Below are 14,727 nucleotides of genomic sequence, written 5' to 3'. Positions count from 1 at the left end.
CAACACAGGGATGCGACCATTGCCTAGAAACGTAGAATCATCTTCAAGCAATAACAAGAAAAAGGGCGCAAAAATTAGCGAAGAGGGACGACTTGACGCTTACTTAATCATGATTTGCTAATGATAGGTGTTGAGGCCACCCTTGACCAAAGAAAAAAGCCTCAGGTTTAGCTCGACAGACTTTCTCTCTCTAGCTAACTTAGAGATAGAAAACTCAGTTCTGAAGAATTCTCCCTAAGCAAGACCAGAGAAGGATAGGCTGTGACATCAATCTTGCCTAGTGGTATATAGCCATGTAGATTTCGTACAAAGGGGGCTTCTAGCTAGGAGGCCTATGAGTGACCCAAGATCAATTTGACTTGATTTGAATAAAAGAAGGTGAACCGTGATCATGAATCTAATTCTCCGGAATTATCATGGAACGGTCAAGGTTCATATTATTTTGTATTGAATTAGATTGAATATAATGGACAGATCTACTGCTATTTTAAAGATTTTTTTTTTCACCCGTGGCTCGAGTTGATCTTTAGACCTCTTGACGTCAATTTCTATTAGTCGATGCTGTTTAGAACCACACCTACAAGATTACACAATTTTCAATTTGATTCGATCTGAATAAAAGAAGGTGAATTGTGATCAAGATTCTTAAACTAATGAACAATTATAGGATCAGTCAAGGCTGATAATGTTTTGATATCAATTCAGATCGACCCTTGGACTATACATGCGGATGGGATCGGTCAATACATGTGGATGGGATCGGTCAATGTCGATACTGTTTCGATCCAATCGATACTGAGTTACTGACCGTTCTGTTCCGATTTTTAGAACCACGGCCGTGATAGAATGAGTCTCACCGTTCACCGTGAATGAAAACGCACGAGAATGTACGTGCAAGAAAGTTCATTTCCCTGACTCGCCGTTCCAGAAAATGAAAGATAATGCAAGAGGGCATCAAAACCTCCTCCTTGTCTGCGTGTGTGGCTTTCTCTCTCCTGAACCCAGGAGGAAGAGAGGGGAGGAGAGGAGAGAACTTTTCAGTTGGCCAATTATATCTGTTTCTCTCTCTTCCTCTCGAGACTGGAGAGAGCTCTCTCTCTCAATTCTCATTTCTTGACACGCCTTCTTTGACTCCAATGCCGCGTCATCGTCTCTGTCGACAAAACCGAAGTTGCTCTCTTATAAATATATGCCATCTATAGTTTCTCTGATTCTGCTTGCGTGGTTTTTTCTTTAATCTCCATTAATGGCTCCGATCAAGATCAACCAATCTCCCACTTCTGCCGCTCAAACCTTAACGAGCTCCCAAGATGCTCGGCTTCTGCTCCGTGAGACTCTTCGCATAAACGCCAATCTTGCTTCCGCTCCCTCTTCTACATCTGCAGCTTCTCCTTCTTCTTCATTGGTTGCTTCTGAGAGCTGTGGTCTAAGGGCAGAGTCGAAATTCGGGCTTCTTGAGGAGGGGTTTAACGATTCGAACTTGAAAATCATATGTAGGGAGGAGATTGATGGCAGGCGATGGCAGTATGTGGCAGAGAAGGATGGTTCCGGACGCTTCAAGAAGGGCTCGGTTCGCTCTGTTAGTTTGCAGACTCCTCAGGCTCCTATTGATGTGAGACTTCTTAATTCTGTATATTCCCATTTATTTTTTCCTTTTTGGGTTTCTGGTGATGTTGAAGCTAAAAATTCATCCTATTTCCCTCCTTCCATTATCGTGATTCTCGAGAAAATAATTGAATTCAAGATTTTTTCCCCCAATGACAATGAATACATTCTTAATACTTATTATTGGTATGAAATTCTCGAGTTTGAATTTTGGAGGATATTATTTCGTTTCTTGACTCTAAAGAGATTTGTCTTATCAGTATCCATAAAGTCTGACCCAGCGAGATGGAATGGAGTTTTAAGCTTCTGAGTAAAACTACATTTCTGACTTAACTAGTTTTCTCTTGTCAAATTAGGTTTGCCTTGTCCTTTGTGGCTGAACCAATTGAACCAGCCGTAGAAACGCAACCCTAAAACGATGCAGAAGATAATGGAAAAAATAGAACAAACAATGAACACGGATTTTACGAGGTTCGGCAAGGTTGCCTACGTCCCCGGTGAGATGAGATCCTGCTTCACTATTAATGGAGAATAGGGTTACAGCGCTCGTCCTCACAGCTCTCAGTATTGCTTGCATTACAGAGAAAGAAACCCTCGCTACAAATATATAGCGAAAAAACCCAAATCCAGAAAGTACACAATTGCCCTCAAATAAAAAATTCGAGGCCTCATGCCCCCTTGCAACCCCCACGGCCCGTTAACCGACTAGCGAGACCGCCGTCCTGCCTGTCGAGGCGCTGCACCATTACTCTCTGGGTTAAACTGTGACGGAATACAAGACATCGTACACCAACACCAGTTAGTTCAGAGTCCATCCTTGATTTTTGAACACCAAAAAAATTCATAAAGGAGCACAAATATGGATCACATACTCATACGGATTATAAAATTTTCAATCCAATGTCATGTACTCCTGTGTACTATTTTATATGTACTATGCGACTAGCATGGTATCAACTATATTAGATGTTGGTCATTGTCGTACTGTGTTCTATTCATTGAATATCATCCAACAGATAATTTGCCACACCAAGTTATCCTATTGAGATTTTTTATGAAGGACGAGTTTTATCCTATCGTTATGGATTAAATTTGTAATACGTACAACTATATTTATCATAGACCCATTTCTCATATCAAAATGGGAAAAGAAGAAAATAAAATGCATTTGGTGGATTATGCACACACCTTTTTCTAAAGTATAATTACTTGTTGATGCTGATCAAAAGGGGAAATTTTATCCGACACTTCATGGTGCCAACACTGAATGAGCTGCTTTCAATTGCTTGGCCGGTCAAGATGGACCGTCAGTTATTTGACACTTTAGCCAATTTCTGCTGTTTGCACCTCCTGAGACCCTCTCTGACATGCCTTTATTGGGCATATACTTGTGATTTTCAAGGTTATCGTTCATGCTTGCTGTCTTGCGGCTTGGTCATAACCTTCTAGGATTAGTTCCTCCCCTTGTAGCCTTTTATGTATGACATTCTATTGATATGAGAAAAACAGATGACCATTATATTTAATTCAGAGTGCTTTACTTCTTTTACACCCTCCTGATTTTGTATCTTTGATAAATTTTTTCCTCTTGTCTTTGTTGGTACTATTGATAGAATGAAGGTCATGCAATACTGACTTTTGTACCTTGGTACAGGAGCTGATGTCATTTGTAAGATCTTATGTAGCTCCTGAAGGTTTCCCTGATAGTGTGACACCTTCGTATGTACCATACATGACATGGAGAGCTTTGAAGGTATTCAATATGGCTTGTAATAGAATAGTCAATATTTAACAATTATCTTATTGTGAAGCATAGAACTTCTAATTTCTGTGATTGCTGCCTTTCATTGATTTGATGTTTGCCTGTGCTATATTAGTGATTGTTGAGTGCTCTCTGCAGCACTTTTTTGGTGGAGCAATGGGTGTTTTCACAACACAGACACTTCTGAGTTCAGTTGGCATGTCCAGAAATAGAGCCACTCCAGGGGCTGTTGCTATTAACTGGATTCTCAAGGTAAACTTCATGTGTACACTCATCATAGTCTGGAAATACTTCCATATAATTATTCTTACATTGGCTTTTGCGGTCCATTGTCTATAATAGAATCTAGAAGATCACAGAGGCAAGGACCATGTTCTGAACCAGGATCAGATTGAAGGATTTGAAGAATAGGCAAAATTCCAGGTTTTAATGCAGTTCTGTAGAAATATCTCAGTATTTTCCAATTACTACCCAGGGGCTGTATTTATGAGTAAATACTTCTGAGATTTCAGAAATTAGAAAGAACTGATGTTGAACTAGAAGACTTCCCAAAGATTAACCAAACTGGACAGGGGCTGTAACATCAGTATTGCCTAGACCTGGTGACTATTTTCAAATCAGAATTATTAATTCATAGGAACACTCCAGTTTGTGAGATAGTTCCTCAAGGACCTCAACTGAATATTTTGAGGAACAGAGCAGTGGTTTGCATGTGTAATGTAATGAAGATTAATGTCAGGTTTATGACCGGAAATCAATAAAATCTTAAACTACCAAGTTTGAATGGAAACTAAGGAAAATGAAAGAAGATAGGATATGAATAGATGGGATAAAATGGTCAGTAAACTGGGTATCTGGCCAGGTGATAAAGAAGAAGAATATAGATGAATTAGGGAAGAAATAAAAGAACTGAGAGAATAAGATTATCAAAGGAGGAGTTTGGCGAGAGCACACTGATAGAAAGACTTAGATTAGTCAAGGGTAAAGAGAGAAAACCAGACACACGACGAGCAGCTCAGCAGCTATGAAACCCAAAAAACTTCCAAGTCATTGCATAGTAATTATTATTATTATTATTATTTTTTTTTTTTGGGGGGGGGGGTTTGAGTTACATTCTTGTATCTATTTGCTAGAAAAAAATCAACTCAAATTTGGATTCCTAATCATAATTTAAAACTAACTCAATGACTGACAGAACTAAAAATCCTAGTTAGCAATTATCGATAGCTAAAACTCCCCTATAAGAGTAAATTTCATTTTACTAAAATACACCGAATGAAAATTAAATACTCTTAACTACCCCTAGTGGAAGGTTTAGAGATGGTTCTCCTTGGCCTGGGCTGCCAAATTTGGTCTTGTTTGTCCTGTCAGACTAGTGCATCTACATCATTTGCTCCCCAAGAAGGGGATCTGGATGCTTCTATAAAATGTGGTGAAAACAGTTTAGGTTGGCCTTTTCTTATGGCTGAGTTTATTGGTACTCGTTGATCTGGTTCTTGTTGATCTCCATAACCATGGATATTTGTTGCATCTTCAGCCTCCTATTGTAGTGGACATACAACAAGTCAGCAAGACACTGGGATCCTAATCGGTTCCACCTATTTGAGTGGATGAGCGAAACGTTCTCCAATTTCACTCATAGCTGGGAACATTTTTGGGAGAGGACCTGATTGCTATCTTCTTCAATTGTTCTGCTGCACCCCCATACGACACCCACCATTCAGCTGCATTACAATAAGAAGACATGTTATTTACATTTCACAAATTTTAATACAGATGTAAGCAAGAGAATAAGATCTTGAATTATGTACCAGCATCAATAGTTCCCTGATCAGCCACTGCCGCAGGGGTGTCAAAATTCCCTAAGGCATCCGAAACTTTTAATCTATAGCCATTTGGAAAATTGTTAATGTTATGAACCCATTCGGGGTAATTACTTATTATATATTTATATTCCTAATGAAATACAAAATTCACCTCATTGTTACAACCGCTTGTACTCTACTACTTGTCTTCAACTTGGCAACTACTTGGTTTACTGCTTCTATAAGGTCCAGATTCATCCCAAGTAATTCATCCCAAGTATATGGCTATATTGACACTTAGGGTCTAGGTATTATGCTGAAAATTGACATGTAAGTTGTCAATGTATAGTAATGTAATCTAAAAAAAAAAATTTAGTCACATAACAAAATACTCACCAGCCTTCTGCACTGGATGCATAAGGTGAAGCTCTCAGTGGTCCTTGATAATCTTCAGGAAGCTCCTGCTGCCATTTGGCATCACATTGTAGATATGATCCTTCATATCCACAATAGCATACGAGTGTGGCATAGTGGGCTTGAAAACAGAGTCCACCATCTTCAAGATATAGACAACTGGGGCAAAAAATTTCACCACCTTACTCAGCTGGTGCCAAAACTCCTTAGATGAAAAGGTTGCCTATGCTGCCCTACACCAGGAACCTGACTCCCTCGACCCAAACCACTCCTTAGAGGCGAACATAGATTTGAGTCCGGCCTTCTTCGCCTCAAAGCTTTCAGTGCAACATAGTTTGTGGCGAATCTTGTGAGGTCAGCCTGACCAAGTCACCCCTGCACTTCTCCCTTAGAAGGCTCAATGCAAACCCATGGTTGTATACAAAGGAGCTCACCTGCATCACTCTCTTAACCACACTATGCACCATTTTTAACTTTCCCATGTTTTTTAGATGAGGTTAATGCAATGGGCTGCGCAAGGGGTCTAGAAAAGCCGATACTGATTGTTATTCATCAACTTTGAACAGCCTTCTTGTAGTTGCTTCTATTCCTTCACAATCTGGACAACGTCCTCCACTCCCACCTCATGATCCACCTCCTTTAACAATTTATAAATGTATTTTGCATTATTTTTCTCCTTAGATGCATCCATAGGTTTTAGGAAAACTGTCCTCCTGTCATAGTAAACCATAAAATTAATGGACTTTCTCCTAGGCCCTATCCAACCATCACACATGATAGTCACTTGTAGCTATCCCACATTTCCCTCAAGCCATCTATATACTCCTGAAGCTCTTGTTTCTGTTGGGGCACATACACATTCATCACCTCATATGCAATGGGCCCCCTTACACCTCAGGCAGCCTCAACATCCGTGTCTTGTATTGTCTAGTAATAAGGCCCTATAGTGGCATTTGCTGGGATGGTATGGAATAAAAACCACGTCTTGGCAATTTTATTGATGTATAAATATGTTAGTCTTTGGCTATATTACTTTAAATGTTGCATTTTGATGTCCTGAACCGCCCATGCCCAACCACCTCTCGGTGTTCGAGGCTGCTAGAGCCTCCTTTCCCCTCCCTCCTTCTCCCCCCGACCACCGCATCTCCCCTTCCCATGGCATTAAACCTTGGAATTCTCTTTCAGCTCTGCCCCCTTCCCCTCCAAGGAAACTCTTTCCCTCCACTTTCCCCCCTCCCTCGTCGGTAATAAGAAAGTCGGGCTTTGCCCTTCTGGGTTTCTGGAAATTGAAATTTCCAAATGGAAAAACTGTTTGGTAGGGTACTTCATTGGGACTAAACCTCCCTTCAACATTGTCAAGCTATCCCCAAGCTAGCAATGGAGAACCCAAGGCACGATGGACTCATACCTCTTGGAGAATGGCATCTTCAACTTTTCTATGACAAGTGGGTGAAAAGCCAATCTTCCTCCGCTAATGGGACCAATGCATCCAACTCAGCAAAGTTGACCTTGGCTTTGTTCCATTATGGATTGCTCTCCCCAACCTTCCCCATCACTTCTGGTGTGAACATGGCCTGAGCATTATTGGGTTTGTGATCGACAACCTCCTTTCTTTCGATGAAAGAACTAAGAAAATGGACTGCTTTCCTTTGCAGGATTTGTGTAGAGGTCTTTGCTGAAGCCTTCCCCCCATCCTCGGTCATGGTGATGGACGACGAAGGCTACTCCTTCCACCAATAGGTTCACTATGAGTGGCTTCCCCTAATGCTTAGTCTGTGACGTTTTCGGGCATCACACCAAAGCTTGCACTCCAAAAGCCCAGCTTGCAGCCACGCTTGATGACCCTTCCTTGGCAACGATAACCCCTTCACCTCCCTCTCCGACAACACCATCTACCCCCCCTCGAGAAATCCTACTGCCTTACTGCCCTCTTGAAAATAGATATCCACAAAGCCTTTTGACTCCCTTAAATGAAACTTCATATCTATGGTCCTGCTCAAGATGTCTTTGCCCCCTTTCTTTGTCAACTGGATTCACTTCTGCATCTCTTCCCCTTGCTTCTCTGTCTTGGTCAATGGCAGCCCAGCTGAATACTTTACTTTTTCTGTCGGTATCCCTCCTCCCTAGATCAATCCAATCCTCCATTAGCACCTAATTTCCCCATCCCTAAATGCAAAGCCCTCATGCTATCTCACCTAGCCTTTGCCGATGACCTTATGATACTCTTTAAGGATGATCCCCTATGTCTTCCCTTCACTTTTTAAAGGGCTGTCTGGTCTCCGTATCAATCTTCTCAAGTCCCACCTTTTCTTCACCATAGTCTCTAAGGTTAACAAAGCCCTCCTCCTTCAAATGAATAGTTTTTCCCTTAGTTCTCTTCTCGTTAGGTACCTGGGCTTCCTCTTATCACCGCTAGGTTGACGGCCCATCATTGCACCCCTATCTTGGATCTTATTTGGAAGAGGCTTCAACTTTGGGAAGGCAGACTGATCAATGCTCCAATCCTTATACATATACTGGTCTAGTATATTCAGGCTGCCTCAGTCTACCATTAATTTATATAAATGTTCAATGATTACTGTTTGAGATTGGGAAGATGGATGGTTTCTATGGATTATAATCTAACAGTGGAGTTTCTCATGCTGGTTTGAGATTTTGACCCCAATTTTGTTTCGTCCATATCGAAATTAGCGAGATTTCCCCATTTCGGTGAAATCTTGGCGAGTTTTGGAACCTTGCTTTGAAATGATTGTACTTGTACCACTTTGGTATTTGAGTATGCATTAAAAAAAAAATCTGTAAGAAAGAAGGTGGCTACTGTTAAATAGTTTCTTTTTTGACTTGCTTTTTTCAGTCTTATCCTTTGACAGAAATAACTGTTTGTAACTAGATGAAAGATCTAATGAAGAAATCCATATTCAATTATTTATCAAAGCACAAAGTGGATAAATACACAGAAAATGTAGAATGCAAAGAAAAATGTAAGAATTCCATAACATGCAAATGTGCTTATGTGGAAGTTCTAAGGGAAAAAGTCTCAATGTTCAAAAGATATAGATGTAGAATGTATTGCTATCGAGCTGTAAATGGTGATGCATGATCCCATGCATTTTTTTTTTTTTAATGCAAGATTGTTCAAGAAGTTGCTTCAGATTAATATCCTTACATCTGTTATCTCAGTTCTCCTATATTTTTTTTTTCCCCTTCTTTTCTCTCTTCTATTTGCCCTGTTTCTTTCTCCACTTCTTCAGTTGAGAAAGTAGTTTCAAGTTGCGTGACTTTTAATTCTGGGATCTTAAGAGATTTGTAGATTATAAGCTTACTAAAGGACAAGTGTCAAGTTGCATGACTTTATAATTTGGGATCTTAAGAGATTTTTAGATTATACATTATTAAACTACTAGTGTCAAGTTGCATGACTTTGTATTTTGGGATGTTAAGAGATTTTTATATTTTACACTTATTCCATTTGAATTATAAGTTATGGAATCTTTGTAGGATGGAGCAGGTCGTGTTGGTAAAATGCTTTTTGCACGGCAAGGAAAGAAATTTGACTATGACCTGAAACAGGTAAACTTGCACTAGAACTTCTTGATATATTTTTTTTCTTTTCTGCTGAACCTTGTTCATTGACTGCTGGGAACCAAAATTTGTTTCAGCTTCGGTTTGCCGGTGATCTTTTGATGGAGTTAGGTGCCGGTGTAGAGTTGGCAACTGCTGCTGTGCCACACCTTTTCCTGCCATTGGCTTGTGCTGCCAATGTTGCCAAGGTTGGACTCTTTCCTTTTACTGTTTCACATGTCTTTAGCTGAAGAAACTCGGCACAGTCTTATTTGTGTTTCCTTTCACTTGTAGAATGTTGCTGCTGTAACATCAACATCAACTCGCACACCAATTTACAAAGCTTTTGCCAAAGGCGAAAACATTGGGGATGTCACCGCTAAAGGGGAATGCGTTGGAAATATTGCAGATTTGGTATGGATTGCTACTGTTCTTTCCTAAGCAGATTCTGATAGATGTCTCTACAATGATATTTTCAATTTCTCTTGAGTACTGATTGTTGTGGGTCTTAGAATTATTCTTACTACTTTCCACAGTATAAGTGTTGATTTTATGTAATTTTGTTATCCTTAGAAGAGGATACTACATGTTTTATATATTTTCTAGTTGAAGCTAAAGTTGGTGATTTTGTTTGATCTTTTTGTCTTGTGAAGCTTGGAACTGGGCTGAGTATCATGATCTCAAAAAGAAATCCGTCCTTGGTGACTACGTTTGCACTCCTCTCGTGTGGATATGTTCTTAGCTCTTACCAGGAGGTTTGGTTCTTGAATCCTCAGTTGGCATTTTTTCTTCTGCACTATTTGAAGTTGTGTTAGATCCTGGTTCATTGCCGCTGATTTGGTTGTGGCCAGGTAAAATCTGTTGTTTTGCATACTTTGAACCGGGCAAGGTTCACTGTGGCAGTGGAATCGTTCCTTAAGACAGGTTAGATTTAATCCTTCATAAGCCAGCATAGCAGATGCGGTTTTCTCATCTCATGTCTTTATTATGTCTTCTTCAATTAGATTAGGCAAAGCCCCCAATGGAAGTTCAGAAAATGTGCTACATCTCTGATATCTTTCTTTTTGCCATCTTTCAATATTGTAGGACGTGTGCCCACATTGCAGGAGGGAAATATGAAGGAAAATATCTTCAGTTTCCCTTGGTCAAGAAATAAGCCCATTGTTCTGGGTACGCTTAGAATCTTCTGATCATAACTGCTTTTACTTGCTCCTGATGTTTATATTTGTATCCTTATTTCAAACTGAAGTTTGTTGTGACTGTTTTTGCAGGAACAAGGTTTAAGGACGCATTTCAAGATCCTGGTTCATTTCTTGCCATACAACCTCTATTTGAAGTACACTTCATCACTGTACCTCTGATATCAACTTTTTAACGGAAATGCTACTTCACACTTCTCTTCAACCAATTGTAGAAAGAATCTATTATCTTTTCTCTTTCTCACACACTATTTTTCTCTTTACTTCCATCACAGAAAGAGAAGTACTTGGTGACATACAATCCTTCGAAGGGTAACGTGTATGCCTTGCTCAAGGATCAAGCAAAGTCGGATGACATTCTAAAAGCTGCTTTCCATGTGAGAATTTTACTTGACGTCTTATTTTAGGTGTATTCTTCATTATTGTTCAGAGGGGCGCATCTAAAATCTGATATGAAACAGGCTCATGTGCTTCTGCATTTCATCCGTTCCTCAAATGAACGTCGATCTTCTCATTCAAAACATGGTGCATATGATGGTCCTAATTTTGATGGATCCCCGTCAACTCATTCTGTTTTGATCACTGCTGATCTTGAGGCTCAAATTGCTGAGTCTTGCAGAGTGGTGTCTAGTTCATATGTTTTCTTTAAGAGGAAAGCTGCAGAACAGGTAGAAGACATAAAAATCAACGCTTGTTTGTAATGTTTATTTTAAGTTCTGTGCCATTCCCCTCTTATATATTGAACATGACAAAGAAGCATATTAGACATGGTTGAGCGAGGAAAAGAATGTATCGTGGACCAAGATGCCTTAAAAAAAAATTTCCTGGAAAACAACGTCCAGAAATTTGAAATGGAAGTCATTTCCAAAATTTTGCATGGTATTTCAGAAAAAAACAAATTTCTGGTTTCATCTCTTCCTGTGAAATATTTTCTATTGACACAACCAGAGCTTAATAAGAGAATCTGAACAGATGACAAATAATACAAATTAACATGCCTCTGGACTGGCCATAGTTTCACATTCATTTGTTTTTTTTGGCCCCCCTTACAGTTGATTGTTGATTTTACTTCTTGCAGGGATGGGTAATGTCAGAATCACTTCTCAACCCTGGGCGAGCTCGACTATATTAACTACAGCATTAGAGAAGATATCTTCACTCTTGACCATTGTAGCACAATGTTCAGGGCCGCTTTTCTAGTTCTTAGGAAATTTTACTCGTGAAAGCCGGATGAGATTTATTACACAAGGCCTTCCACATAATGCTGAAGGGACCATGGGAACCATGTTTTCTCTTGCAAAGTTGGTGTAGTTGTTTTCACTGGTATCTGAGAGCTTGTTAAGCCCTTAATGGCCATGCTTTGTGCCTGCCCTTAAATTATTTGGTTAATCACACACGAGATGAAGACAATGCAGTGGGGGTTTCTGTTGGTTTTGAGGAACCCAACCTGTTTCCATAAAGCTGTGAAGTGTGACTATACAATCTTTATCTGCCTTATGGTTTGTTATGTAGAACAGGGTACCAATTTTGTTGATTTGATGACGCGTTTCTTTCCCTTTTTCTTCTGAAGGGAAGGGGTTTCTTGTGTTGCAGATGTAGTAAATTTGATTTATTATTATGCCTTGTATTCTATGTCCAGGCATTATTGTAATTTTCATTCACAATTTAGAACTCAGAAATCTGTTTTGGTACCAGTTGTCCTTTGATGTTTGCATATTAACAGGACCATTTCCAAGGTAACCAAGCTTGGTCTGGAAGGTGTAACGCTCCAAAGATGGACGAAGAAACAGAGAGGCAGGCTTTTTTCTTCCATAGGGATTGAGCGCCTGAACCCTCCCAAGCCCTTGGCCCAGGTTGCTGGAACTGTTGACGTGGGACCCCCTGAAAGTGTTCTTTGCCCCAAAGTTGTTCTTGGCCCAGGGTTTCTGGAACTGTTGAAGAGTCGCAGGTTCAAAATAGAGGTTGCCATGATGCCGCCATCCATGAGGCATTAAAATGCGAATTGGACTGCACCAGTAAAAAGGCAACTTGGGCAACCAAAACCGTTTACCTAATCGAACCAAGCCATTTATATCGAAATCATAAAATCATTTAGTAAATGGTTTGGTTTTGGTTTCAAGTTTAAAACCGATTAGTTAAATATTCAGGGTCAGTTTTAATCATTTAACCCATTGGTTTCAAACCGAATTGACACATTGAAAATTGACCGTTTAAACCGTCAAAATTGATTCAATAAACTCGTATAACGATTAAATATTTGATTATTTTAACAAAACATAATTATTTAATTTATGGAAGAATTAAAGGCCATAGAATTTGTCTATTCAATAATTTAATCCTATTATGTAGTTAAATCCTTGCTTGTTAAATGTCTCATTTAATTTGATACAAGATTGAAACATTTATCAATAAAAGCAAATTTCAATAAGCATGCGAATAAACTAACAAACCGATTACTAACCGTTTAGAAACCGTATGGAATTAACCGCGATCAAAACCATTTAAAATCATGAAACTGACACCATTTAAAAACTGTTTAGTAAATGGTACGATTTTAGTTTCAGCCAAATAAATGTGAACCGAACTGAACTGCACCGTATACACTAAAACTAAACCGATTAACACCCTTACATGGTGCTATTCAGAAGGTGGACCACAACGCAATGGTGAGGTGGTTCCATTGGGACCTAGTGTTGTTGGTTCAAGTCGGGAACAGCCTTTATGTGAGAGGAGGGGAGGGGGTTTAAGGCTGTGTACGTTGTTTGCTCAACAAAGTAAAGTGCGCACCAATTCCTGAATGATCTGTCTCTGCTATCCATTGATTATGTTCAGTGCACTTAGCTTGTTTCTTTCTGAATTGCGGCTTTCAATTAATTATGGGTGTTTAGGATTGTTTACTTTTTGATAAAAGGCACACTTAACATTGCTTAAAGTAGAGTTTAATTGGCTAATCAGTTTGGAAGAGAATGATATAGTCTACAACATTTTTAGACGAGCTAATAGTTGGTGGAACAGGAATGGTTCTAAAAGAATTAGATGATATAACCTCCATGAGTCATCTTTTATAATAAGAAATTAAGGAGTCAATTAGTGAGGGCTATAAACAAAAAAGGTTCATGGAAACATCAATTACAGCCTATGTTTACCAATCAAGCCCTAATTGAGTTAATTGAGTATCCTAAGTCTAGGTTGATATCCCTAAGGCAAGGTATGTCCATTCTTTCCTGCCATTAGAGTTACTTGTTAGATAAATCATATATGAAAATTCAGTTTTACCAAACAGCTCATTTGTGCACATGGTTCCTACTTAGATTAGTCCTCTTTGCTTAAGATGAAAATATTAGGGTTATGATCTCTTCAATAGACTTCGCAGTGTGCTTTACTTTAATCTGCAATTTTGCATGGCCTGTAAGTGGTAAATACCTCCTTAGTTGCTTTAATCATGGAAATGATTTCCTCAATAGACTAAGCAATCTCTTGTGCCAAACGCCAACCTACTGAATCAGAATTGTCATAAACCATGGGATCATTGTACTTCATTTCACTTTTCTTCCTCACCATCCGAAAGAAATCAATTAGATTGGAGTGAGATTCTCAGCCTGAGCTTCCCTCTGCAGGACTCCATAATAAAATAAGAACATGACCATAAAAATGAAATACAGTTACACTGCTCTGCAAGTGCATTGCCTCATTTAATAGGACAGGTCAGATAGGGTATTAAATATGGCTCAGATGATCACGCCTCAGGGTTCCAAATATTTAAGAGGCCTATTAAATGAATTTTTTTTTTTTTTAGGTTCAATGTTCAAGGGCCCTCAAGAGGCCTCAGAATTCATTGCAATTCTCTAAATTAAATGAAAGGGTAAATTGGCACTTTTTCCTCCTATTTCATATGTATATTAAGATTTTAAGCTTGTGGTTGATATGTATTCTCGGAATAGATTATTAGTTTAGAATGATATGTATTCTCGGAATAGATTATTAGCCTAGAATCCATTCTCAAGCTAAAAGATAGAGAAAATTGGGTTTCAAAAATGTATTATAGACTTAAAATCTATTTCGTGAATTTATACCAAACACAGCTTAAGATAGGATGTTACCATACCTATCTTAGCTCTTAAGTAGCTAATTTTCCCTTCAGTTCCATCCCAATTCCGGCTGATTTGGAATGATAATTTTTTTGCCTACCAAAAAATTAATTTTTTAAGGTTTTCCAGCCGATTTTAAGATTTTCATTTGTCAATTATTCAACCCGATCCTTCGGATGATAGATTCTGATAAAAAAAAATTTTTTTTTGGTAGAAAATTCTGATCACTCAAACCTTGATATCCTCCTGAACATCCCAACCAGATAAAAAAAAAAAAAAAAAAAAAAAAAAGA

General features: G+C 38.9%; 1 protein-coding gene across 1 annotated transcript; it reads left to right on the top strand.

Moving 5' to 3' along the window:
• The first annotated feature begins 939 nt into the window (after positions 1-939).
• LOC122083104 (protein root UVB sensitive 6-like) lies at positions 940-12,037 on the top strand. The gene is made up of 13 exons (XM_042650795.1): positions 940-1,612; positions 3,260-3,358; positions 3,506-3,619; positions 9,085-9,156; positions 9,246-9,356; positions 9,442-9,561; positions 9,801-9,902; positions 9,999-10,071; positions 10,234-10,317; positions 10,419-10,483; positions 10,622-10,723; positions 10,808-11,014; positions 11,425-12,037. The coding sequence occupies exons 1-13, from the start codon at positions 1,247-1,249 to the stop codon at positions 11,476-11,478; spliced, it is 1,569 nt and encodes a 522-aa protein (XP_042506729.1). The 5' UTR covers positions 940-1,246; the 3' UTR covers positions 11,479-12,037.
• Positions 12,038-14,727: the final 2,690 nt, after the last annotated feature.

This window comes from Macadamia integrifolia, chromosome 7, assembly GCF_013358625.1.
Source record: "Macadamia integrifolia cultivar HAES 741 chromosome 7, SCU_Mint_v3, whole genome shotgun sequence".
Taxonomy (NCBI): Eukaryota; Viridiplantae; Streptophyta; class Magnoliopsida; order Proteales; family Proteaceae; genus Macadamia; species Macadamia integrifolia.
Note: the sequence above shows the minus strand (reverse complement) of the source record. Positions and strands in the feature narration are given on the sequence as shown.